Consider the following 26,757-nt stretch of genomic DNA (forward strand, 5'->3'; position numbering starts at 1 on the left):
GTTCTCCCTGCTCTAAGTATGGCTCCAGTTACTTGTTTATAAATAGGTAAGAAGCCAAGAAATAACCCAATTATTCTGTGTAAAGTGTATCTACAGAGACTGTATATGTAATCAGTGACATACTATCAATCATCAGTTCATGCCAGCTGTCAAAACCAAACCATTTGACATGGAGTATGATGGTTCCGAGGCCTTAAGATGACAGACTCCTCAAAGTGGACCTTGCACTCAGAAAAAGAACAATATAAACTTTCTGAAAATGCAGTAGTGGTTCACAAACAATCTTGGCAAAGGCATTTCCTCTGATGAAGAAGAAGTGGACAATGCCAAATTGGCTTTACAAGGCAATATATCAATTGCTAAAGAAAGGGATGTTCACTTATTTCTGCTCAATAGAATTTGATGAATGTTAATGACTATGTGCTCTCCATTTCCCATTTTCCAAATGAGAATTTCCACCCCAATTAGGTGTTTCCAGATGCTGTTATTATTTGTCTATTCTTTTAGAGAAAAAATATTTATTTGGTATTATACATCACAGGGACAGAGAACTATGCCTCATAAGAAGGTTGAATGCAATTCAGAAATTGTGAGCAATGAGCTGAAAACATTACCAGATGATACTTTGAAAGTAGACCTTGGGTAAATGATAAGCTCATTCTGTGCATTTCAGAGGAGAGTGCCTGGATTTCTGACATTTGCTAGGGTGTGGAATATATCAGCTGTTTCCCACAACCAGTACTCTCTTCTCCTGCAGTTACCCCTAATATGAGTATATTTTTTACTTTCTTATCAGGTCAATGTTGTTACAAGTATTAGCATATACAGGTAGAGTTATGTGAAGAATTTACCACATAAAATAGAAGAATTACATTTTGTCTTCTTTCTTGATGGTGGAATATGGGAATATTGCTAGGGAAGCCTGACATAGTAACTCTCATCAATTAGTATTATAGGGAGAAACTTCCAGAAGCTCTGATCCCCTTGAGAAATCAGAAAAACCAGCAACAAGGAAGTAATCACAGAGGTTTAATATGAGGAGATTTTTAAAGGAACTTTTCTGAAAATGATGACTTTCTGAAAACGATGACAGCAATAATAATAAACATGATAGTGATTTCATTAGGCCCTGAAGAAATTCTTTAAGGAATACCTACTTCAACATTGACATATGTCCATATTTATAAACTTCAGTTTCAGTTTGCCTAGGGAACTCATTCAGAATATATAAATGAGGTGTGACAGAACCCCCGTGTTTAGTATGGATAAGCATGTTTGAAAGACTTGTATTTTATTATGTTTTGCTCAACTATCAAAATCAATCAGATACCATGAAAACTGGAATAAGAGTGTTGGATGGAAGACAACTTGTATCTGCATATTTTTATTTAATGAAATCCACAGGAGACTACCTATCAATTTCTCTTGGGAATCCCAAAATAGAATAGAAATACACAAAGCAATGAGATTACATTTTCATTAAAAATAATAATCCATTTTTTTTCCTGAAAACCTAGAACAGTCCTACCTGATTCTGTCTGCTGTATTACTCATTATTTTGTGCCTGATACTTTTTTTTCCTTTTGTTATAATCTTGGATTCTCACTCTAGTTTCTGGGTGATAATTTTCTGTGCACCTATTAATAGTTAAAAATTAACTGTCAATAACAGTTATCAGAGTTAAAAACATTAAATACAGCATATTCCAAAACATCATAAAAATCTTAAATATTTCTCAACTTTTAATTTAAATAGAGAGATTTTTAAAAAGCAGTTTAATGAACAGTTTTGAGATCTAATATGCCATAAAATTTACTCTTAGTCTCCCAGGACATTATTTCTTCTAATTCTCCAATGGAATTATTTTTTAAAAATGAAGTAAGGGTTTTTACCACTCAAAAATTAACAATAGTTATATCAACACTGTGATTAGTAAAAATATAGCATAAACTTTATGCATATGCTAATTCATTTGCATATTTTACAAAAACTTTCCCAGGTCTTAGCATTTGTATGGATATGTTTTGAGATTTATGTGATTTTCTTTCGGATATCAACACTAAGGTTATTATGTGGAAGTGGCAATTCTGAAATCCTAATTTTGAATTCGCATTAATTTAACATTAAAATTAAAACCAGGGCCAGTTACTTTGCACAGGGGATAAGATGGTGGCCATTAAACCTAGTGACCTGAGTTCCATCCTGAGAATCTAGGGAGTTGAAGGAGAACAATGACTTCTGAAAGTGATTCTCTCATCCTGGTACAAACATCGTGACATGAATGTACATGCCTATCCAGAAAGAGAAATTTGGTTTTAAAAATTAAATTAAGTTAAAGCCAGAAATCATCTTATTTTTAAAATGGTTTCTTTAAAGGAAAAGAGATTTGAAATGTCCCTTCTGTGGTCCAGACACCTGTATTTAGATAAGGTCCCAAGCTCTTTTTGACTTCCACTCAAGGTGAATCATGAGCATATTAAAATGGAAGCACATCTTTCTTTCTTTTTTTTATTATGTCATTTAATTATCTATGGAGCACTGTCAAAGTTCCTTGATGCTCATATACTATTTATATATGGACCCCTGAGTTTTATTTCCTTTTGTCCTTTTTATTCCTTTCCACCTACTAGTTTTAATTTATTAACTTGACTACACCTGATGAAAATCTTACCTTTTCTTGTGGGGCATGACTTGCCTCACAAGAACTAGGATATCTTAAGGTGGAGAACTAAAGGTGATTATAGTTTTGATAGATTACCTCTGTTACTCTAGTTTATAACTCTCTCTCTCTCTCTCTCTCTCTCTCTCTCTCTCTCTCTCTCTCTCTCTCTCTCTCTCTCTCTCTAAAACTTTTAGCTGGGCAGTTGTGGCTCACACCTTTAATCCCAGCACTCAGGAGGCAGAGCCAGCAGAACTCTGTGAGTTCGAGGCCAGCCTAGTCTACAAAGTGAGATCAAAGGCAGGCACCAAAACTACACAGAGAAATCTTGTCTCAAAAAATGAAAAAGATCACATAAAATATCCATTGGCAGAAAACCATAATTTTTATTTTATTTAAATATAAATAAATAAATTTATATATAAAATATAAATATTTAAAACATTTAAATAACATTTTTTTCATTTATTTTGCATACCAACTGCAGTTTCCCCTCCCTCCTCTCCTCCCACTCCACCCCACAGCTGCTCCATAAATTTTATACTCAGTTATCCATGCAAACTTTTCATATTCAACCTAATGTTTTCTTTTTTAACTTTGGGTTATTGGCAAATGAAATCTGATGCCTATTTTCATGTCATAAAATCTATTCATTGTTTTATTATTATTGTTGTTGTTTTTCTTTTTAAAACATGTATTTTTTTTTGTGTTCGTGTATATGTTTCTGTATGTACACACTTGTGTGCACCAAGACACATATGTGGTAGTCAGAGGACAACGTACAGGCCTTGGTTTGGTTCTTGCCTTCCACCATGTGACCCGGGGATCAAACTCAGATCATCATGCATGGTGGCTCCTGCATCTGTCCTCTGAGCTACCTCACCTGACTGATTTGTGTTTGTAGAGAAAAATTGGAGACAAATCCACAGTAGCAGAACAAAGAAAATGTCCCCGTTGTGAATTAGATTAGGAGTTCCCCTCTCCTTAGTTTCTCAGAACACAGCTTGTGTTGGTGAGCTCCCAAAGTCCTGGCAAAGCACCTGGTGAAAACAACTTAAGGAGGAAGGACGCAAAAATATTCATAGTTCCAGAGATTTCCAACTACACCCATCTGTTTTGTTTCTGAGCTTGTGGAGAGAATGAATAGTATGGCCAAAAATCATGACAGAAGAAAAAAAAAAAGAAAGAAAACTATTCACTCATGGTTGGTAGCTAAGAAGGAAGGTATTTGGTGTAGGACTATCATTTTTCTAGGCCCATTTCTGGGGTCTGCTTCTACCAACCTAGCCCCACCCATTCAGATATGAGCTGATCAGTGGGTCAGTACCCTGGGTAGATAAGTTACCAACTCCCAATATCACCACCAGCTCAGAATTCAAGTCTTTAAAGCACATACCTTTTGGATAAATGCACAAACAAGAAACTATGAGGTAGGTGGGTTTTTTTTTATTTGTTTTTACTTTCTTTCATTAGACAGCAACATAATTTTAAAGAAAAAAAAACAAACACAATAACTCTAGGAACTTATTTAACTTCATACATGAGTACTATATTTACACAAATTTCACTCCCTCTTCCAACTCCTTTGTCCCTCAAAGCCTTTAAAAATTCATCACTTCTTCTATGATCACTGCTCTTACACACGTGTACATCTATACAACACTGAGTTCATTTAGTGTTGCTAGTATGTACATGTATTTAGGGTTGATTTTTTTGTGATTGGATATCCTATCACAAGGCTTTCCCTAGAGAACACTGATTCTTGAAGGCCCAGAAATATATCCTTAGCAGCGGTCTAATTGAACACATCGTGCCCAATAGGAGGAAATCCATACCTGACACTATAAACCTAGATAATAGGGTGGTCATAGTTCCTACCACAGAATCTACTACTTTCATTTTTTTCTAAATCAATATATCTTCTAATTACATTCATGCTTTGTTTTATTTGAAACTGGCTATCACTATTTATCTTTGGTAGGTTTGGAACTCTCTCTGTAGATCAGGTTCTCCTCAAATTCATAGATCCAACCTGCCTTGCCACTTGAGTTCTGGGATTAAAGTCAAGTTCCAACACAATTGGCATTGTTTTAATACTTAACTTTATACCCATAGTCAAGTGTAACTTTTCTCTGTAGCAGGCAGAGGCTATTGTAGAGATCCATAGCTCATCAAAATGCAAAAAATAAGTGACTCTGGGCTATCCATCCATAACTGATATATCTACGACACAACCCATACACCTAAGGCTCAGGAAACAACAAGAAGATGTGTTAGGAAAAAAATGCAAAGGCCAAAGGATCAGGATACTTGCTGCAAGATCATGCCTTCTAGATATAATAGGGAAGCTACACCCATGAAATATTAAAATACAATTTCCTAGGTTAGATCTACATAATGACAACACTACCTAAACGGTCGACATAGATGGGGAAATTTTAATAATATTCCAATCCTAAATGAAAGTTTAAAGGTAGTTGAGTGGTGTGGGATGACTCATCACTAACAGGCTTGAGGGCAAGATTACCCAAACAAGTAAAAAAAAAGATACTTTCTGAGAGCCAGCCTGAGTCTACCTAATGGCTTTAGCAACAGCAGCTGAAATATGATCTGGAGATGACCTGCAACAATTAGAGACAGCCATGTCACACCAGCTGATGCATATTCATCAAATCTCCCCCCAGGGTGGGATCGAGGGTATATAAGGCTTGCCTCTTCCTGATTAAACTGAGCTTGTTGTTTCCACATTGTCCCAGAGTCTGTGTGGTTTGACTCTGTGCCTACTTGCCCTACCTCCGCCCCTCTGTCCCCAAAGGGAACAACAGCAAGGACCCTGCTACAGAGTGGCTGCTCAAAGGGGAAGAATCTGGACTCATTATTTATCTCTGTTGCATTTCTTATAAAAATGGAATTAATAGTGTTTTTCTGATGTTTAAATATTTCAGATCACTGTTAACATATCATAATCCAATCAAGCTTCAAAAATGGGAAAATTTATTTTAGAAGTTTAAATTTTTCTCAAAAAGTCCCATATTTTAAGGAGATGTTATTTTAAACTTTCAGGTTAGGAATTGCTTATGCTGTTTACTTATTAGATAATCTGAGTGTACAGAGATGAAATAGAAATGATTTATGGTTTTTCATTTTTCATATTCTTTTTAAAAATTTGACAGAGAATTAGTCCAGGCATTTTGAAATGAATCAAGAGTAGCTTAAAATGATTCCATCTATGGAGATTAAGTGATAAATTGCTTCCAATATTACCTGATTTCAAAACTACTTCTTTCAACCAATGCTGTATATTTATGTAAGATTATTATGTGACCATCCTCTGTCAACAGAGACAGTTCTCATGGTCCCTCCAGATTACCTGTGGGACCATTAGAATTTGGGAATGTACTTGTGCTGTACACACTATTGTTTGAAACACTTGGCCACTTTGTCCAGGTAGAGCTATTTATATCCTGACCATGTAGGGCTTGCAATTTATAAGACATTCGCTTTTTCAGACAGAAGAAAAAGCAGAACTTGCCTGAAAGTCGCTCTGCTAAATGCGGCCTCTCAGAACAGGTAGCCCAGAGAATGGGATCAGTCAAGACCTAAATCCCATTGAGTCAATAGTTTTGAGAAAAGTTGGAGTGGCAGTAGAGGGCTAGGAACCAAGATACCAAATGTCTCATTAGTAGCAAGCTCAAGGGAACTTCCAAGCTTTGAAGATATCAGAGACAGTAAACCTGCTTCAATCAAGCAGATCAAAAACCCGGGAGTCTGACATCAAATTTTGTCACCTAGAATGCAACGTGGCACATACTGTAGCTCCTATTCCTATTAATTTATCCAATAAATGTGGTTTCCATAGTATATCCTATCTGATCATCTACATTGCATCTATAACATTACATTAATTTACTCAGATTTTAGTTGCAAAAAACAAACAAACAAACAAACTAAAATTAATGATCAGGAAGAAAAGAAGTCAATGTAATAAAACACTAGGCCCTTCAAATGTTAGCTTTTTCTACTCACAGGCTTCTAAATACAATTTTATTTTATTAAAATGCATTGTTTGTTATGAATCTACACCAATAACACTTTCTACACAGATTTTTCAATTTAATACTATTTTCTTAGTATTAAAGCCATCATAATTAAAATTAGTAAGGTATGTCTTTAAGGATAATATTAAAATAATATTTTAGATCAATATCTTTCCTGAAATTTTGAGAATATTATATATTTAGTGCTGAAATTTTGAGAAAAACCTATCCTGATAAACGAAGATTTGTTCCCTCTATTTATACAGTACAATTAGTGTGTTCCAGATGAAGCACTTACGACAGTTTATTGAATAGGTTAATGATGACTTAATGGTTTAGCGCTCTATTTAATAATGAGAAATCCCTTCGTTCATAGAACTCTCTTCTTCTCCCAGCCACACAATCCCACCCCACCCCCCTTTTTTTGGCCTACCTTGCTGTGAATGTAACATTTGTCTCAGATTAAGATAACAACATGGTATATGATTTACAAAGCCGTGCCCCACATGAACAGTTTGCAGGCTTTCATTCCCCACCTCTAAGTCACATGTGTAATACCAGAGGGCTCTGGAGTCAAAGGTGCACTAGTCAGGAATAACTAAACGGCTACACAATGACACAGACAAATTAAATCCCCCACCGAACGTTGCATGTGGAAGACATTAGCTATTATTTTTATTTAATAATATGTAGGGTAGGTTTAATTAATAAGTCAGAAGCATTTCACCAATACAGAATTCTGTCTTATCTGTCTGTATTTTTTTAATAAATGTTCTACAAATAGTAAATGAGTACCATGAAAGCATTTTCAAACAAAATGTGTTTTGGTAGATTCTCCTTCCTTCTGCTACCAGAATCCACTGGGTATATACACCACAAGTTTATTATGCATATATTTGTTGATGGACATCTTGGCTGATTCTATTTTTATGATATTGTAAATAAAACAGCACTAAAAATGGATGAAGAAGTATCTCTGTTTTAAGATGCAGAATCCTTTGGGTGTATGTTCTGGAGTGTATAGCTAGGCCATATGGCATTTCTCTTTTTTTTATAAGTTTTTGAGAAATCTCCATTTTGATTTCTAAAATGACTGTACTAGTTTGCACTCCCATCAGTAGGGAATGAGGGCTTCTTTTTCCCTACATATTCTCAAACATCTGTTGCTAGATTTCTACTTTTAAAAATAATCTAAATCAGATATGGCCTTGTGGGTCCTTAGTCCCAGCACACAGGAGGCAAAAGCAGGTGAGTCTCTGTTTGTTCCAGGCCAACCTGGTCAACATAGCGAATTTCAGGACAATTGAGTCACTGTCTCAAAAATATAAACAGTTTGATTTTTTTAATGTTTATGGTTTTCTGTATATGTATTTTCTGTTCATATATGTTTGCACCATGTGCATGCCCTGTGCCTGGTGTCTTAGGAGGCAAGAAGAGGGACTGGTATATCCACAGAACTGGGCCAATAAATATTTGTGAGCTGTCATGTGGATTCTAAGAAGTGAACCAGAGATTTCTGTAAAAAGTGGTACTACTTTCTCTTTCTCTTTTTAACTATTTTTTTTTATATTTCAAGGTTATAATTACATCATTTCCCCCATTTCCTTTCATCTCTCCAACCCTCTCATATTCCTCCTATTTCTCTTTCAAATTCATAGCCTCAGTTTTCACAATTGTTTTGTATATATACTTGTTAATAGTTTTTGCTCTTTTGGGGGACCCACTACCCAGCTCCCAAATAAATCACACATGGAGGCTTATTCTTAATTATAAATGCCCAGCCTTAGCTTGGCTTTTTTTTAGCTAGCTTTTCTTAAATGATCTCATCTGTCCTTTGCCTCTGAGCTTTTTTCCTTTTCTTATTTCTGTAATCTTACTTTCACTCTTACTCTGAGGCTGGTTGTGTGGCTGAGTAGCTGGTCCCTATGTATTCTCTCTGACTACCAGCCTTGCCTACCCTTTCTCCTACCTTGCTATTGGCCATTTAGCTCTTTATTAGACCAATCAGGTGTTTTAGATAGGCATGGTAACAGCTTCACAGAGTTAAACAAATGCAACATCAAAAAATGCAGCACATCTTTGCATCATTAAACAAATGTTCCACAGCATAAACAAATATAACACACCTTAGAAATATATTTTACATCACATATAAACATATGTAAATATACAAATATATATTTTTATACATTACTAATATGTATTTAGTAATACATTTATGTATAACACAACTTGATCAGTACAAGTAATGTTTTCAGAGCTGACCATTTAGTATTGGATAGCCAATTTATGTGCTCTTTCCTGAGGAAGATTATTTTCCCACTCTCAGTGGTCCTTGGTTGCCTGTAGTACTCAGTTTTCTTAACCACTGAGCTATCTTGCCAGCCCCTCTGCAGATTCCCTGATGAGAACCCATTCTGACCAGAATGAGGTAGCATCTCAAAGAGGACTTAATTTGGATTTTACTGATAACTAGAGATGGTGAGCATGTTTTAAAATATGTATTGGCCATTTGCATTTCTTCTTTTGAAAATGGTCATTTTATTTAATTATGCCTCTTCTTGATTGACAGTATTTTTATGCTTATTTTTTAAGCTTTTTTAAAAAAAAATTCTGATGTTGGTAAATTGGAAACTCTTCACAGATTTTAATATGGATGACATGAAAATTTGACAAAACAAATATGTAAGTAAAATAAGTAGAACTATCATTTGATTCAGTAATCCTAGTATGGGGTATTTATCTAAAAAACAAATGAACAACAAACAAACCTGAAATAATGATATCAAAGACACATTGCTACTCTTGTACTCATTGCAACATACTAAAAACAGTTAGTTTGTAAACATAAAATAAATTAATATTAACAGATAAAGAGATTGAGAAAATGTAAGATTAATGTGCCATGTATTTGGCATAGCCTTAAGAATGAACAGGTTAATCTAATAAAGGCATATCAATTTTAGTGGAAATTTATGATCATGGATTCTACAGTTCCTCACATATAATAAGAGTTAATTTCTCTTTCCCTAGTAACACTTTTTAGAAAACATAAAAATAATCATGTATTATAGTTTTCTGGTACCCACGAAATTAACCTAGCATACATATTTTTATTTAATAGTGACAAAATTTATCCACTAAAACCTTGAGAGAAATTATGTCTGGAGAATATAAATTGATTTGTTTACAATTCTCCCAACTAGAATAACATACTGCTAGACTGGATATTCTGTGCAATGTTTAGGCAATGTGCACAAGGCCATAGAGTCTCAGCTACTGAAATGCTTGAAATATGGTTCATTTGGAAAGAGTAGCTCTATTACTAAAGACATGATAAATTAAATTTGCTCTCTTTAAATGCCCCAGACTGCTATCCTGTATCCTAATGTACATGCTGAACAACTCCTTCTTTGTTGTTCTTTTGATTTAATTTTAAAATGCAATTTCCATAAAGGCTAGCCTTTCTGACCTTTTTCAAGCTGTCTAACCAAAAGGTTGTCTGCCTCATTTCCATTAATAAAGAAAATGTGCTTTAAAAGTTTAAGTAAGTTACCTTAGGGCCAAAACTGAATATAACTGTGCTCTGTATTTTCTCAACTGGTTAGATTTCCAAGACTCAGAATGACTGATTCTTCACCAAATGTACATTATATGTTTAGGTATTCATTTGTGGGACACGGTTCACCCCTTTCCTTACCTTTAATGCTTAAAATTATTGAATGGAAGGAAATGTGTAAGTATTCACCTTCAAATTTCTGCTCATTAAAGTACATGATTTAATCAAACAAATGTAACACAATAGTGTGTATATGTGTGCATGTGTTTGTTTCATTTATTGAGAGGAAAGGCTTACATGAGCTTTGTTCTCTACTAATAAACTTCAATTTGGAGAAAAAATTATGTCTGAATTCATATCTGAGATCATTCTCCAAAAATGCACATGTTCATAACTGCTTTTTAAAATACTAATAAATGTATATCCACACCTGTAGTTTATTTGCAACCATGTATTATAAATGCCTACTTACTTTAATAACAGACAAGTATCTTTTAAGGTAGATATCCTAGTGTTCAAATCTAGCTCTACATATCAGAATAGAATGGATAATGGAAGCTCATAGCTATTTTCAGGGTGTCAAGCTCCCCAATATTTTCTTTCAGATTTGTTCTATCTATCCAGTCCTCAATGCATGCTTACCTACAGAGCAAACTTCTTCTCATGCTTCTCCTCTCCCCAAGGATAACTCTTTGACATTGGACCTAAAATACAGCCAAGAGTCTTGATATGAAAAAGAAACATGGAATCAGTGTGATTATTGATGATATTACCCAAACACTTTGAACGTTTCCTTCTATTGCCAATGGCGTTCAATGCTTTTCACTGCTCAGACAGTGTCTCACCTGTGTTGAATGTCTAGTGCTGTCATAAACTGAAACACTCACCTGTTGAACAAATAGAGAAAGCTGTTGATTCCCACCTCAGGTCCTAATGCCGAGTGTGTTTTCCTTTTTTCTAATGTTAATCATATTTTAATGTTCATGAAAATATGTACTTTTCCATAAACTCAGAATGTATTTGCTAAAGGTATGTACTTTTGCTTAAACTTTTTGAAATAAGAATTTATGAAGTTGCTTTGGAAACCACTATCAGGAAGCTTTAAAGAAATGCATAAGAAGACATGTATCCAAATAAATAAATGTATTTAATAGGAGTGAATAGTTTCTCAAGAGGCATCATTGTCAATTCTTTGCATAGTTTGTAAAGAATTCTATTACAATTTCCTTCAAAAATGTTATCATCAATCCATCATAAAATCTGCTTTGTATGTCAATAATTGGAGGACATTGGTAAAGCTGCCATTAGTGAAAATGCACCATTCCAAGAATTAGATGGTTTTATCATTCATAAACTCTCACATTTCCATTCCTTGTGGCAAAGCTGCAGCTTTCATTCTGGGTGTGTTTTCTCCTTTCCCTCAGATCAGCCTCCTGAGCATAGTAAGGTGCCATTGGTGGGTATTTCTACTACATTTGGTGACTCCGAGCTACCACCTCCATTCTGTAGTCAACAGAAGAGATGACAGAAAGCCCTGTTGGCAATCACAAGGATGAGCTGCTCTCATGCTCCTGTAATATGCCACATAAGTACTCCAGATCTGAATAATTTTACCTCTTTCGCACTCCACAGAGAGTTAACAACTTGTAATTAGAAATAGAGGTAGAGAAAGATAAACTTTTCAAAACTTCATAGGCCGTAAATGATAGTCAGGCAATTTCTTGCTTTAGAATATTCATGCTCCACCACATGCCTTATGGATATAAACCAAGTAAGCTGCGCTAAACAGAATGAATTTCTCACCAACCTGAAGGAAAAGATTTGGATTGCTTCGAACGAATCCTGGGAACCTCATATCTTTCACAGTGGTTTATGAACATTATAGAATACAGCATGTAGCCAACAAAAAGAGACCTGCCAAAAAGTATTTTTCCCACTTCCTTCTTAAATTATTTGATATCTTAAAGTTATAACTACCATAGTTTGAGATTTCAGTACTCAGTGTTTTGGTTTTGGAAGTATGGATTTGGAATACTAATAAGGTTTACATTACATCTATTGACCAAGTAGAGAACTAACCTATATTCACTGCAGGTAAGTATATTTCCCTCTATCTACTTCTAATCTTTTAGAATGCACGGTGTCTATGCCCTTACAAGGTTCATGTGTTATAAACATAGCCCTCAATGTCTTGATTTTGGAGGTAGGGACTCTGCAGGCTGATAAAGTTTATAACATATCGTGAGAGTGAGACCCACACTGAGCTAACTTTCTTAAAGAAATGAGGAAGAAACTGGAGACTCTTATTTCTGCCTCTGGTCTCTTTTGTTTTCCCACTGTGGAAGGGTCATGTGAAGATGAAGTGAGAAGGTATCATCTGCCCTCCAGGAAGACAGCCCTGAACAGAAAACAAACTGATTCACATCACAGTCTCATACCTTAAATCTTTGAGAAATTACTGTCTGTCGGGTGTTAAAGCCATTTAGTTTTTGTGGCATTTAGTTTTGTCAGCCCAGACAGATTAATACAAGTTAATCAGAAATGCCAAGCAAAGAATTTATGATTGATGGGAGAGATGACTCTGAATACTCCATGACTCATTCGCAGAGTGACTCTCCTCTGCCAAATACCATACCTAGTGCACGGTTTAAGCTACTTCCATTTGTTTGTGTTACTCAGAACTTCGTGTATTCCCAGCAAAATTCTAAAGGCAAAAACCAAAGAAATGTAAATGCAATTCTTTCAGTCATCTTTTCTGTGGTCCAATGCCTTGGTATGCTTCCAACTGCTGTGCTAAAGATCTGACCAAAAGCAGATAGAAAGATATTTCTTTTATGATACTCCCAGTTAACAATCACCAAGGCAAATCAGGGCAGAAGCTCAAGGGAAGAACCTGGAGGCAAGAACTGATATAGAGACCATGGTGGAAATGTGGCTCCCTACTCACTTGAAGTCTCAGTTCAGCTACTTTTCTTATATAGCCAGAGCCCACCTGCCTAGAAATGGTACTGCCCATAGTGGCCTGGGCTCTTTTTATGTTGATTAGCAATTAATAAAATGTCATAATGACATGATACAGGCATATCTGATGGGAACAATTCTTTAACTGGGGTTTTTTCTTCCCCAGTATGTCACTTTACCAACCAAAACATAGCTATTCAATCTAATATTCCCTTCTTGTAACAAATGACAATTTTCCAAGAAAATTGCAAAATCACATTCAAAAACAGAAATATGACTGTGACTCATGGATTTCTCAGTCATCTTTCATCAATGTGTCTATTCTCTTCCAATATATAACAATTCTGCATGGAGCTCTTTCTCCATTTAAATTTTATTTTTGACCATGTTCTGCTTTATCATTTATCTAATGTTATGAAATCTAAATATTAATTTTGACATTACATACAGGAGTTGGGATAATATTATTGCTGAAATGCAACCAAATACTTGTATGTAAGTAGATATGCTTCACTGTATTTTGGAAATATGCCTCTGTTTTTCCCAGGAATCTAGAATTTTTTATTAAGCTTATTGAAACTTTGATGGTGACATTGATATCCACTTGGATTATGTTACTGATCTGCTGGTTGATACTACTGATAAACACTTGTTTGCTATGCACTAATGCAATGTGTTTTCAGTGCATTGTAGGATATGAACAAATAAAAGAATGTGAATGGGCATAAATATATTTATCAAAACAATGGCTGGATCAAATAGACATGCATTTCAATGTTTTGTATTTGTTTTATTTTCAGTCCCTGCTCTCATTAAATAAATATAATGGTGGGTTTAATGAAAACAAAATTCATGTTATTCTTAATTCTGATAATCGTATCTTAAAATTAGACATGTCTTTCACCATGTATACTTTTTCTTTCTCTTCTGTTTAAGGATATTCAACAATTATTTTCCTTTTTAAAAAATTTTTTATTAAAAATCGATTTTTATATAGTACATTATGATTATGATTTTCCTTCCCCTTTCTTCTCCCAGATCCTCCTCATCTACCCATTCATTCAAAAAAACAACTAAAAAATAATAAAAATAAGAAAAAATAACAAGAAATAATCCTGAATAGAAAAAAACAACAACAAAGTGCAACAAACAGAAAAACAAAAAGCCAAAGAAAAAGTAAAAGAATCACATATAGACATAGATATATACAAATCCCTAAAAACACAAAATCAGAAAACATAGTATATAAGCAAAAGACCTATAGGATAAGGAAAAAAATAAGCACAGCATTATAAGACACAAACCTCCAAAATGCCATTGAGTTTATTTTCTATTGTCCATCTCCTACAGGGGATGGGTTTTGGATTCAGGACTGGTTTGTGTACCCAATGAGGCTCCGTTAGAGAAAACTAAGATTTCATTGGTTAGTGGTTATCAATTTGAGATAGCTTCTGGGCTAGAGATGTGGGCTTATATCCATTTCTACTCTTAGTGCTGGAAAACCTTCGGGCCCAGATGTATGTAGGTCTGATGTTTCTCTTTCTCCTTTGGTAGTGTGCAGATTGCCTTTCAGTATCTTAGGCACTGTTTAGGCAGACACCAGTTCAATTTTTCCATAGTCAATGGATTGTATAGGTGTTGACTTCAGCAATAAGGACTTGCCATAAGTTTATGGAGAGCAATCAATAGCCATCACAATAGCCTACGTTGCTCAGGGTTCCTATGGGTCCCTTTGGCCAATACATCAATCATATATAACCCATTCCTGGAACCGGAGTCTTCATGTGGTGCATTAGAAGGCCACATTTAAATAATGCTTGAGAGTGTAAACCAATTTCAAAATCATCTGCTTGAGAATTATATTTCAGCTTGTTACAGGTTATGGCTTGCTTGATTAAGTGCAGTGACTCTGCTTGACATCTATGTGAAAATGCAGAAGACTAGTACAGAGAAGATGCGATTTTAACCTTGGTCCTGTCAAACCAAATCCTATGTTATTTCTACTAGCTCAGTGATTCAAAAGCATTCTTTAGTCGATGGTGAATTTTAAAATCAAATCAAACACACAAATATAATTTTTTTTTTTGGTTTTTCGAGACAGGGTTTCTCTGTGTAGCTTTGCACCTTTCCTGGAACTCACTTGGTAGCCCAGGCTGGCCTTGAACTCACAGAGATCCGCCTGGCTCTGCCTTCCCAGTGCTGGGATTAAAGGCGTGCGCCACCACCGGCCAGCTAAATATAATTTAATTAAAACAAAATTTACTCTATGCTTTCCAGTATCTTAAAATACCTGAATTAGGATCATGTTTCTGTTCAGATGCTACAATGAAATGCTCAAGAGGTCTAGAGCCTTGCACTTCACAAGCTGGTGCAGCACTCTGTCCACAGGTTTGACCCTGTGAGCTTTTATCAAGTAGTTCAGTGAATGTAAAAAATATGGTATTCTTAGCCAGGCAGTGGTGGCACACGCCTTTAATCCCAGCACTTGGGAGGCAGAGCCAGGCGGATCTCTGTGAGTTTGAGGCCAGCCTGGACTACCAAGTGAGTTCCAGGAAAGGTGCAAAGCTACACAGAGAAACCTTGTCTCAAAAACAAAACAAAACAAAAAGATATTCTTAAGCTTTGGCTAGTATACTCAATAAAATAAATAAAAAAGTTATATGAGGGAAGAGAATTAGCAGAATAGCTCTTTGAGAAATGTACCATGTTTTAATAGATAGTATTACCAGAATTCCATGTTAGAATAGCTCATTTTACTAGAATTACAAATAACTAATAATAGTTCCATAGGTACTGAGTGTAAGTTTTCCATACTTATAATAAATGGCAGAAAGAATTTGTATAAGTGCATATGCTTATTGATTTACATTGCTAGTTGTAAAAGAAAAACTAGACATAAATTAATTTTCTATGTAGTATCATAAATAATGTACACATATGCACATACACACATATATATATACATATATATATAGTTATTTCTTGAAACAACATCATACCAATTTCAATTCCAAAGGTTTTATGTGTGTGAGTTCGTGTAGTACTCTATATGACTGCAAATATCACAACAGAAATTTATATATATATATATATATATGCACTTATATATATGTATATATACATATATGTATGTATATGACATCTTATAAATTTTGAGATAATATTTATACTTTAAGAAATGTTTTCAAGGCTGGGAAGATGGCTTCAGCTGTTAAAGGTTAGGCTCCCAAACAAAAAAAATATGAAAAATGTTTTAAAGAGTCAACATAAAACCAAAAGATTATGAGATTATTGACAATGGAGTAGTCCTTAATTGTGGTTTTCTTCCGATCCATACCAGTTGGCTCTTCTGACATGAGACAGAGATTTTAGATTTCCCTTTAAAGAACATGCTTGAGTTTGGAGAAGGGGAGAACCATACTCAAACTCCAAAGCCAGCTTTAATTTATAATTGAATTGGGACTGCAAAAACACCACTTGCCCTTTATGTCTATAGGGAATATCAGAAACAAACATTAGGTAAGATTTATGAAATTCTATCTTGTTGGAAGAAGTGTGCTATAACACTATGCTGTGGAATAATCTTTTTGTACACTGCAAAAATGTGTTGCTCTCTTTGTTAATAAAAAAGAAAATTGGTTGATATCTAGGCAGCATTTTCATGGCAAAGAGAATGCTGTGAGAAAGTAGGGTGGAGTCTGAGGAGACAGGATCCAAACTTGAAAGAGGCAACATGAGAAATTAATAAATAAGGTAAAGGAGCCCCGAGACAGCACATAGATTAATGGGAATAGGTTAGTTTAAGTTGTAAGAGCTGGCTGGAGATAAGCTATTGGCCAAGACTTTATAATTAATCATATGTCTTTATATGGTTATTTGGGAGTGACTGCAGGGACAACAGAAAAACTCTGCCTATAATATTTGGCCAATTTATACTTTTTCTTGGGACATTTTCTTTATATGATTCATCCTTTTCTTCTGAAGTATCATTTGCCCGGTTGTTGTCAGATTCCTTACTTGGATGCTTTTATTTTCCTGGAAGAACAAAAACAAAATCCTGCCCCAACCCCACTTTAGCAAATTCCCTTTCTTGGCAGGTTATCTCCGATCAAATGAAAAGTATTTGTTAGTCTTATGAGTTAGTTTGGACTGAAAGGTCATGCCGTTTGATGAAGTACCATCTCTCCTGTTTGAATCTAATCTTTATCAATTTTGATGACATTCAAAGCTTTTCTTCTCCTGTAGAAACAAAAGCAAAACCTCTTACCTAGCATAACACATATCCTGATTTCCATTCTGATTTCAACACATGTTTAAAGTATACAAGATGACTTAATTTCACATTTTTTTCTACTACCCGATGTCTCTTCGCAGCTGTGATTCTTTTCTCACTAGCATTGTAAATATTTAAATATAATAAAGCATTGCATATTCTATCTCTTGGGGCTTTTATTAACCCTTTCTGTTTATTAAACATGTCTTTTGGAGTGCAATTAGATCTTTCTGTAATTGCTTGTCTTGTAGGATTGTGGGGTATACCTACAATATTCTTTGTTGTAATATAAAAAAAAAAAAACCTTTCATTTTTCTAGAGACATATGCTGGAACATTGTCAGTCTTAATTTATACAGATATTACCATAAATGCCATAACTTCTGATAAATATGTAATTACAGAATCAGCTCTTTCAGATCCCAAAGCAGCTACCCATTGAAATCCTGAATATAAAGTATGGTGCACATACTTTAATTTTCCAAACTGCTCAAAATGAAACACATGCATTTGCCAAATTTTCCTTTTTTGAGAACATTTTGGTTACTTTCTGCAGGTAATAGAGTTATACAGACAACAACTGTGACATTCCCTTATAATTTTCTTGGTTTGTTTACAAGTAATAGAAAAATCTTTCTTCAAAATGTTGCTACTAACATTTTGCCTTGTATGAAATTCTGAAGCTTCTAGCACATTCTACCAAGAGCTCAACAATTTCATCATTACCTTGTCATAAGTATCTGGTAGACACATATGGAATCTAAAATGAGTTATGTACAGTGGATGATTTCTATTTCTGATTACTTATTGTAGCTGAATAAATAACAAAGTTAATTCAGAATCATCTGGAATAAGTTCAATGGTTTCAGTATGTATAACAACTCTTTCTGCATATAGAGAGTCAGTTATTATATATTATTAGGTTCTGGAAAAATCTAATAACACCAGGAAAATAGCAAAATTTTGACTTTTGAATGGAATCATAAGGGCTTTGAGCTACTTTATTTAAAATTTCTGAATAATAACCTGTCTCTACTGATTTATTTGCATCGGTATAGAGTGCAGGGGTTCCAGAAATTGGTATTGCTCATACCATGAGAGGAATTATGCAATTTGTTCTTTCTATAAACACAAGTCTCTTGTTTTTGGGATATTTGTTGCTAATGTCTCCCAAAAAATCACTCCAAGCTCTTTGCCAATGTTCAATGTTTCTGCCCATAATGAAGAAATTTCAACATTAGTAAAAGGCACTATTATTTCTATTTATGCTAATATGCAAGGTCTCAATTTTCTATTCAGAATCAATTCAGAAACCTTTATATATATATTTACTTATTTTTTCTCTGTGTGGCAAAAAATATCCATTCTAAAATATTATCTTCTCTCTGCATAAGAATTGCTGGGGAAGAATACGCAGAAGTAAAATAAACAGAATAAAATGAAACTCTTGATCCAAGCAATCTACACGTGCATCCTGTAGTTTCTTCCTATCAAATCCAATTCTCTCTCAGCCTCAGCTGATAATATTCTTGGACTATTCTAGTCCTTATTATCTTTTAAGTCTGGAAATAAATTACTCAGTTTTTGAGTTGTTAATCCAATTGTGGGCAATAGCCACTTAATATCCCCTAGTAATTTTTGAAAATTATTAAGAGTTCATAATTGATCACCCTGCATTTTTATTACTGTGGTTGAATTTTCTGTAAGTTATTTTATATCCAAGGTAATTTATAGAAGTTCCTCTTTTTTTTAAGAGCAATTTATAATTGCCAACAAGGCAAATTTCTCTTTACTTCATCAAACTTTTTTTCTAAGGTATCTGAATCTAATCAGCTAGTAAGGTATCATCCATATGATGTTAAATTATATATGAAGGAAACTGTGAATTATTTCTAATAGGTGTTATACATAAATATAGACACAAAGTGTGTTTGTTTAGCATTCCTTGTGGCAAGACCTTCCACTTGTATCTTCTAACAGGTTGAGAATTATAAGTAGGAACTGTGAAGGCAAATTTTTCTCTGTCCCGTACTTGTAAAAGCATAGTAAACAAGTCTTTTAATTCAATCACTATAACTATAAAGAAGGCAAAGGAATTCTGGGACATTGTCTTGATCACTTTATTTACAGATCTCAGATCTGTTACCATTCTCCATGTTCCAGATTTCTTTCTAATGACAAATATAGGAGAACTCTAAGGACTAGTCAAACCTTCAATTTGTATGTATTGTTCATGAACAGTAGGTGATGCTCATGAGTGTACAAGTGTACATGCACATGTGTGCACCTTTGAACAGAGGCCAGAGGTTCAGGTGACATTTCTCAGGAACAGTTCTTCATTTTGTTTAAGACATAGTCTGTCATTGTTCTGGAGCTACCCTGAGTAAGTGAGCCTGGTTGGCCAGCAAGTCTCAAAGATTCTTTTGTCTTTATCTCCTTAGGGATGGAATTACAAATACATGCCAACTCATGACTTTCTTTTACGTAGGTTTTAGATAGACAACTCAGGTCTTCATTCTTATAAAGAAGGAAATCTATGTTCCCAGCCCTGGATTTCATCATATTTTAATTTATTATTCTAAGGACATGGATATTTAAATGAAATTCATATCACGGTTTCAGCAAAAATTTGATGCTTTGTGCAATTCCATTTAACAAATTTATAATGAGTCTCAGAAGCAAATAGATAAAGGTTGGTATTGAAATTGGTCACCCTTTCCTGAAAATCAGTTTAACACAATAGGAGCTTAGTTATTTGTCGTACATGTTACACAAAACAATTGTTTATCTCATTATAGAAAATATGAAAAATTATGATTATATCACTAAAACAACTGAAGTAATGTTGAAAACTCAGAAGCTTTGAAATACAATTTTTTCTCTAATCATGTGCAGTTCAGCATAGCTGTCTGTTGTCAAGCAACACCCCTGAATTGCTGTCCTTATGTGCTTAATTCCTAACCTACCGCGTTTCACAGCTGCTAAAGTGGAAAAAACATATGTGGTTGAGAAAGCACAAACTCATCCAGCTACTTTGACAGCAGCATGTTTAGAGTTCAAACACAAAGCTACAACTACTTGACAAAAACAGGGAACATGTAAGCTAGATCTACACCTACATAGACATATCACAAATACAAGCCCAGGAGATAACTTTTCAGATCTAAAAATGACAGTCAATTTCAACAGACAGATACTTTGCATTTTCTGCTTTGTTTCCAATACCTCAGGTATTACCCAAATATTTCACAGTTTATGCTTGATTTTGTTGTTAAAAAATAAATGCCTCTATTCTTTCACCAGAATCTTCTTCTTTATTCCCATTTCTTCATTCCACTCATCTTTTATCACCCTTCTTCACAACCCTCTTTTTTATACACATAACATAGAAGACGAGATTCTTTTTGTTCTGAAATCTATTTATTTGCCTTTGTTTGTTTATGTAACTTAATTTTTATTACAATTATTTTCCACATTCTAGAGTAGAATGTGGAAACAACATTTTCTTTTAAAAAGTAGTAAAGAAACACCTTTCTCATTCTCAATTGGTTTTGAAACCGAATCATCATTCATATTAACTTGTCAATTTACCTTAGGTAAGTAGCATATGCCATCTCTGAACCGCCTTGGTATTCCATCTTTTCTATTATTTCAAGTTGCCTTTCTTGTCAATATATTAGGACTGGGTCTAATACAGGCTGTTTTTGAAGTTTTAAAAGTACTATGGGGTATTTTTTCTTCAATTTCTGTAAACTCCTACTATAAAGCTCATACATGTATACATATTTTAAAAGACAGTTTCTTATGCAGTAAAGTAACAATTATTTAATACACACTTGTTGGAAATATGAAACTGAAAGACATGCACTTGCTAGATATGGTAGATCATATCTGTAATCCCAAAAATTGAGATATAAGGGAGAACACCATGAGAGAGGCCAGAATGTGCTGGCTAAAAAATGAGTTCATGGCCAGAGTATAGAGGGGTATTCTGTCTCACCACATGTTCAGTTACAGATTTTATTCATTAAAATAGTTACTTTTGATATAAACACTCTTATAAGCATAGTTTTATTTTTTTCCATTCGAAGCTGTATTTCACCTTGTTTGTCTTGTTACAAATGTGATTGTGATTCATTACAAAAAGCTTCATACAATTGAAGGTAAAGAAAGTAGCCTATTTTTGATATTTCAATAATTCTACTAATTTATTAACAAATATATTGTGCCTTCTGAGAGTCTATATAGAGTTTTATGGTATAATTAGAAAGTGATTGGTAGAATTAAAAGCCTGTGAATTCATAAATGTGTCTTATTTGTGAACATAAGTAAAAAATTATATTCTACTTCTTTTAGAATCCTGACATTTTTCTAAAAGTATAAGAAAGTTTTATGTAATTTGGAAAATAGTAGCTATATATTCTCTAAAATTTCTGTCATAATTCATACTTATATGTATAAAAATAGCTTCTATGGAAGGAAAAAGTTGAAAATACCAACTTGTAATTATACATTTGCTATTCCTTACTTTATCTCATGAAATGATGGCAATATTTATTTTACTGTTTTTTTTGTTTGTTTGTTTTTGAAAAGTGGTACAAATACTATCAGATACTTGAGCCTGTGCTTAAAAGTGTGGGGCTGACTAATTCCCAGGAACCAAATGCCCTCAGCCTTAAGCAACTACACTCAGTGTGAAATTCCCTGCCTATTTTAGGAATAAATGCAATTTAAGAACAGGACTAGCTGAAGAAGCTGGTGCCATTTGAAAGGAAAAGGAAAGAAACTTAAGTGGTGCTCAAAGCTTGTCTGATACAAAATATTTGGCCATGAATTCATTATCTGCTTGGCATTTCCAGCAAGGTGGAGACACAGTAACAAGAGGAACTTCTTACAAGAGAGGAAGACATGGCACACTCTCTGGAGTCGAGTTGGTGTTGGAACAGGACTCTTCTGGTTTTGGTTATATACAGTTAAGTTCTTTTAGTGTCTGATCCAGTGTCTGATGTAAGCCCACATTCTCTTCTTTGGCCTGGGCAAGTTTTTCTTCCAGGTCATCGATTGTCTTCTCCAGTTTGGAAACTGTCCTCTCTGCAAATTCAGCTCGGGTCTCAGCCTCCTTCAGCTTGTCAGACAGAAGCTTGATTTCTTCTTCATATTTATCCTCCTTTTCAGAATACTTTTCAGAAGCAGCCTCCAGTGACTTGAGGTTGTTAGTGACATTCTTGAGCTCCTCTTCCAGGTCGCCACACTTTAGTTCGGACACCTCCGCATGCTTCTCTGCTCTCTCCAGCTCACCCTCCAGGATGACCAACTTAGGCGCCACCTCCTCATACTTGCAGTCGGCCTCCTCGGCGATGTGTTTGGCCTCTTTGAGCTGCATCTCTTGGATCTCCATCTTCTCCTCGTCTTTCATGGCTCGGTTCTCTATCACCTTCATTCCTCTCTCGCTCTCATCTGCTGCCTTCTCTGCCTCCTCCAGCTTCTGCAGGGCTGTGGCCAGTCGCTCCTGAGCGCGGTCCAGCTCCTCCTCCACCAGCTGGATGCAGCGGTTGAGAGCAGCCACATCTCCTTCAGCTTTCTCGCGCTGCTCGCGCTCGCCTTCCACCTCAAGCTGCAGGCCCTGCGCGCGGTACTCTGCGTTGTTCTGCTGCTGCAGGGTCTGGATCTTGTGCTTCACCGCCTCCAGCGAGTTGAGGCAGGCCATGGCGCGCTCGCTGTGCTGGCCGCCGGTATCTGGTCACTGTTGGGGAAGTTATGGAAGGCTGGGGGTTGTCACAAGAAAAAGTGTAGGAATTTTCCATCTAGAGCAAAAATTAAAAACGGACTGCTATGGGAAGTCAAGCCTGATCATGCTGAGTTGGCTCCACACTCCACTGTGCAGAACAAACTTCCTTTAAGCATTCCAAGTGAGGATGTTGGGGTGATTGCCTATGTATCTTCAGACAGATCCTTGATGTTGTTCCATGCACATTTTCCTTTCACTCCAAAATTGTTCTCTGAGGAGCAAGTGTCTTATTCCAGGACTTGTCTGCTGTGGTCTAATGACATGCTCAGCAAGGAATATGGCAGAGTCCAATCCTTTTCAGATCAGTCATGTCAAAGACTGCTAGCAAAGCCAGGCACAGTGGCGCACACATTTAATCCCAGCACTCGGGAGACAGAGGCAGGTGGATCTCTGTGAGTTTGAGGCCAGCCTGGTCTACAGAGTGAGTTTTAAGCCAGCCAGGGCTACATGATTGAGATCCTGTCTCAAATAACAAACAAAAAGACTGTTAGCCATCAATACATTGAGGAGACTGTTCTAATAATAAATGCTGGGCAACAAAAGTCCTCTCCAGCAGCAAGGTGATAGAAAAAGAAAGTGGTTAAACTTCATTTCCATTGTTCAGGGAACAACAAATGGAAGCTTACTTTGCCAAGACTTGAATTCCTTCGGGAATGACACTAGTAAAGACCAAAAAACTCCTGATGGAACTGGATGTGGAATATTCTGTAGGCTGCACTTTTTTTTTTTTTTTTTTTTTTGTAGCTTTGCTTTCTCAGTTAACATCTCAGACTGAAACATTCCACATTTCCTAGCAGCATGGGGACAACTCGAATTTACAATTCCGACTGAAAATCACCCTGCTTCTAGCTTATCTGAACCCCTGCCCCTTACTCCTATTTATTAAGCATCACACTACCAGGGAGGTGAACTTTTAGCAAACTGTGCAGTTGAATAAAACCTACTCTGTTCTTTAGATTCTTGCAATTGTATCATAAGTGATATCACTTTTTTCTACATTTTGGTCAAATAAATTTTTACATAAACAAAAAAAAGAAAAGTGGTACAAATATATAAATAGTAATTTTGATTAAATATATTTAAAATTACAATTACTAAAAGCACACACACACACACAAATCAAAAGATGAAAAAAACAGGTGATACAACTTAAAATTCCAGAAAGCAATTGATGTGACCGCAACTCTAAAGAGCTTCCAAGTTATGAAAGGATGATTTACATGTTCATTTTTAACTATGATTTTTATCTGACAATGTAAGAAATGTTAAACATTTAGGTACATTGAAAATAAATGAAACATGGTATCAATGACATGACACTGTGTCTGCTGCCTTGAATCCTAGAATTCAATAATTTTATTTTTCTTTATCTAATAATACTTTCTTTGCTTTATTGTTTTAAAATGTTATGACATTATGTTGCAAGAGTAAGAAAGTGGCTCACAATACACGATGTGAAATGAATGTAAAGCCTTCTCTAAACCAGAAAATATATATATAAGAAAGTATAGGTCAGAACAAGCAAATGTTCTCCTCTTCCAGAGATATTACTGTGGTTCATATCCTTGCATTTACCAAGAAACCAGAAGACATTTAAGAGAAGTGGATATTTAGAACATTAATCATTATTCAGGGTGCTAGAACTACAACCTGAGATTCAATGTAAAGAACAAATTTGAAGTCAGCTTCCTAAGTATCCAGAAACAAATAGAATTCATCAGCAACTGTGAAGATTTCCATAAACCTCTTTTGCAAGTGTCACTATTTGTCCAAAGTACTGTGAAAGACTAAAGGAAATATTAAATTTAATTTTCTGACAATAGTGTGCTGCAATAATTTTCATTCACTATGAATTTTTTACTTTTTTTATTTTTGAGATTATTGTATAATCACACCATTTCCCTTTCCCTTTCCTCCATCCAAACCCTACCATATACACTTACTTTCTGCTTGAAAGTTCAAGACAATAATTTAGATACCCTTAATTCTGTCATTTTTATTTCAGCATTGCAGTTCAACTACAGCTCACCTGTAAACCTAAAAACATATTCAAAACCCTTTGTGTTCATGTGCGTGCTATCTTTTTATTTAAGGAAATTTATTCTTCTGCCTTGGTTAAATAGAATATCAGATTACAAAGGAGATATAATGTCTAAGTGACTGTAAGGCATGTGGCTGAAAATAATAATGCATTATTCTGTTACAGTTAACCATTGGTTAGTTTTATGTATTTTTATTTTCAAATAAAATTTGAAAATATGACATGCTGATAGAAGAGATCATATAGAAATGAAATCAACTGATATTTCTATGTGGCCCATGAGCTAATCAAATAAGTACCTCATTTACTTTATAGTCTATTATAGGAACCATATGCCAGTTAACCATATGCCAGCTGTGTGGCAACCTGGACACACCATCAGAATACTAAAAATGTGGTTAAGTGGCATTATAAGGATAGAAACTTGTTTTTTAAGAATAAATACAACTCCACTAATCCCAACTGATGCAATGTTAATAACCAGTGGATATTTTGAGGATTTTATCTTCTAAAATGAACATAAATTTTCATTGAGAACAAATGTCAACAGAGAATCAGTTTACTAATGTGCTTTTCTAGGTGGATGAATATCAATGAGGCACATCATAAAAATTATTTCAGAACAATTTAATACTTTCTTTCATGGAGGTAATAATGCTTTGAGGTTAAAAAAATCTTTATTATAATATATAGAATATCTTGCAGATCTTATAGTGAACTAAGTTCTGGAAACTGGTATCTGCTTTGATACAATAATCATCTTTACCAACACCTCCATTCTGACTTGGTAATGTTCTTTATTTCTTCTATCACCTGATTTTCTTCCCTTCACATGTTTGAGACTAGAGAGATAGCTTAGCAGTTAAGAGCACTTGTGATTCTAGAAGACCTTGATTCAATTCCCAGCACCCACATGTCAGCTTACAAGTCTCTGTAACTTCATTTACAAAGGATCCAATACCCTCTTCTGACTTTTTTAGGGATAAGACAAGCAACTGCAAATCATCCATATACATAAAAGAAAATAAAAATACTTGGTGGAACTTCTGAGTCATCAGAGAGACTCAGTTTCTCATCCTATGAATAAAATAAAAATTATACTATAGTAGAAATTTCACACTTAGTTGTTTCTTCCATACAACTAAAACACTTGAACTCAATTGGATTTATCACTTGTAATTTACAATATTAAAGTAGAATTTCCAAACTTAGACTCTCTAATATAATTTTCAAAATGATGCTAAATCATGGACTAAAAGAAAGATGCATCTAAAACTCCCTAAAAAATGCACACAAATTTCAAATTAGCTAGCATCTTAGAGAGTAAATAATTAAAATAAGATTGCAATTAGAAAAGAATAAACTTCATATTGACCTAAATAGATTTTCTGATATGAAGGTTGCTACTTACCTGAGAATTTAGTAAAAGTATAAACTGAA

At 34.8% G+C, this 26,757-nt stretch overlaps 1 protein-coding gene across 1 annotated transcript; it reads right to left on the bottom strand.

The window, feature by feature from the left end:
• Positions 1-22,097: 22,097 nt before the first annotated feature.
• On the bottom strand, positions 22,098-23,195 carry LOC114685849 (tropomyosin alpha-4 chain-like). The gene has a single exon (XM_037211343.1). It carries the CDS (start codon positions 23,193-23,195, stop codon positions 22,452-22,454), a length of 744 nt encoding a protein of 247 aa, XP_037067238.1. The 3' UTR covers positions 22,098-22,451.
• Positions 23,196-26,757: the final 3,562 nt, after the last annotated feature.

Source organism: Peromyscus leucopus, chromosome 15 (genome assembly GCF_004664715.2).
Source record: "Peromyscus leucopus breed LL Stock chromosome 15, UCI_PerLeu_2.1, whole genome shotgun sequence".
In the NCBI taxonomy this organism is placed as follows: Eukaryota; Metazoa; Chordata; class Mammalia; order Rodentia; family Cricetidae; genus Peromyscus; species Peromyscus leucopus.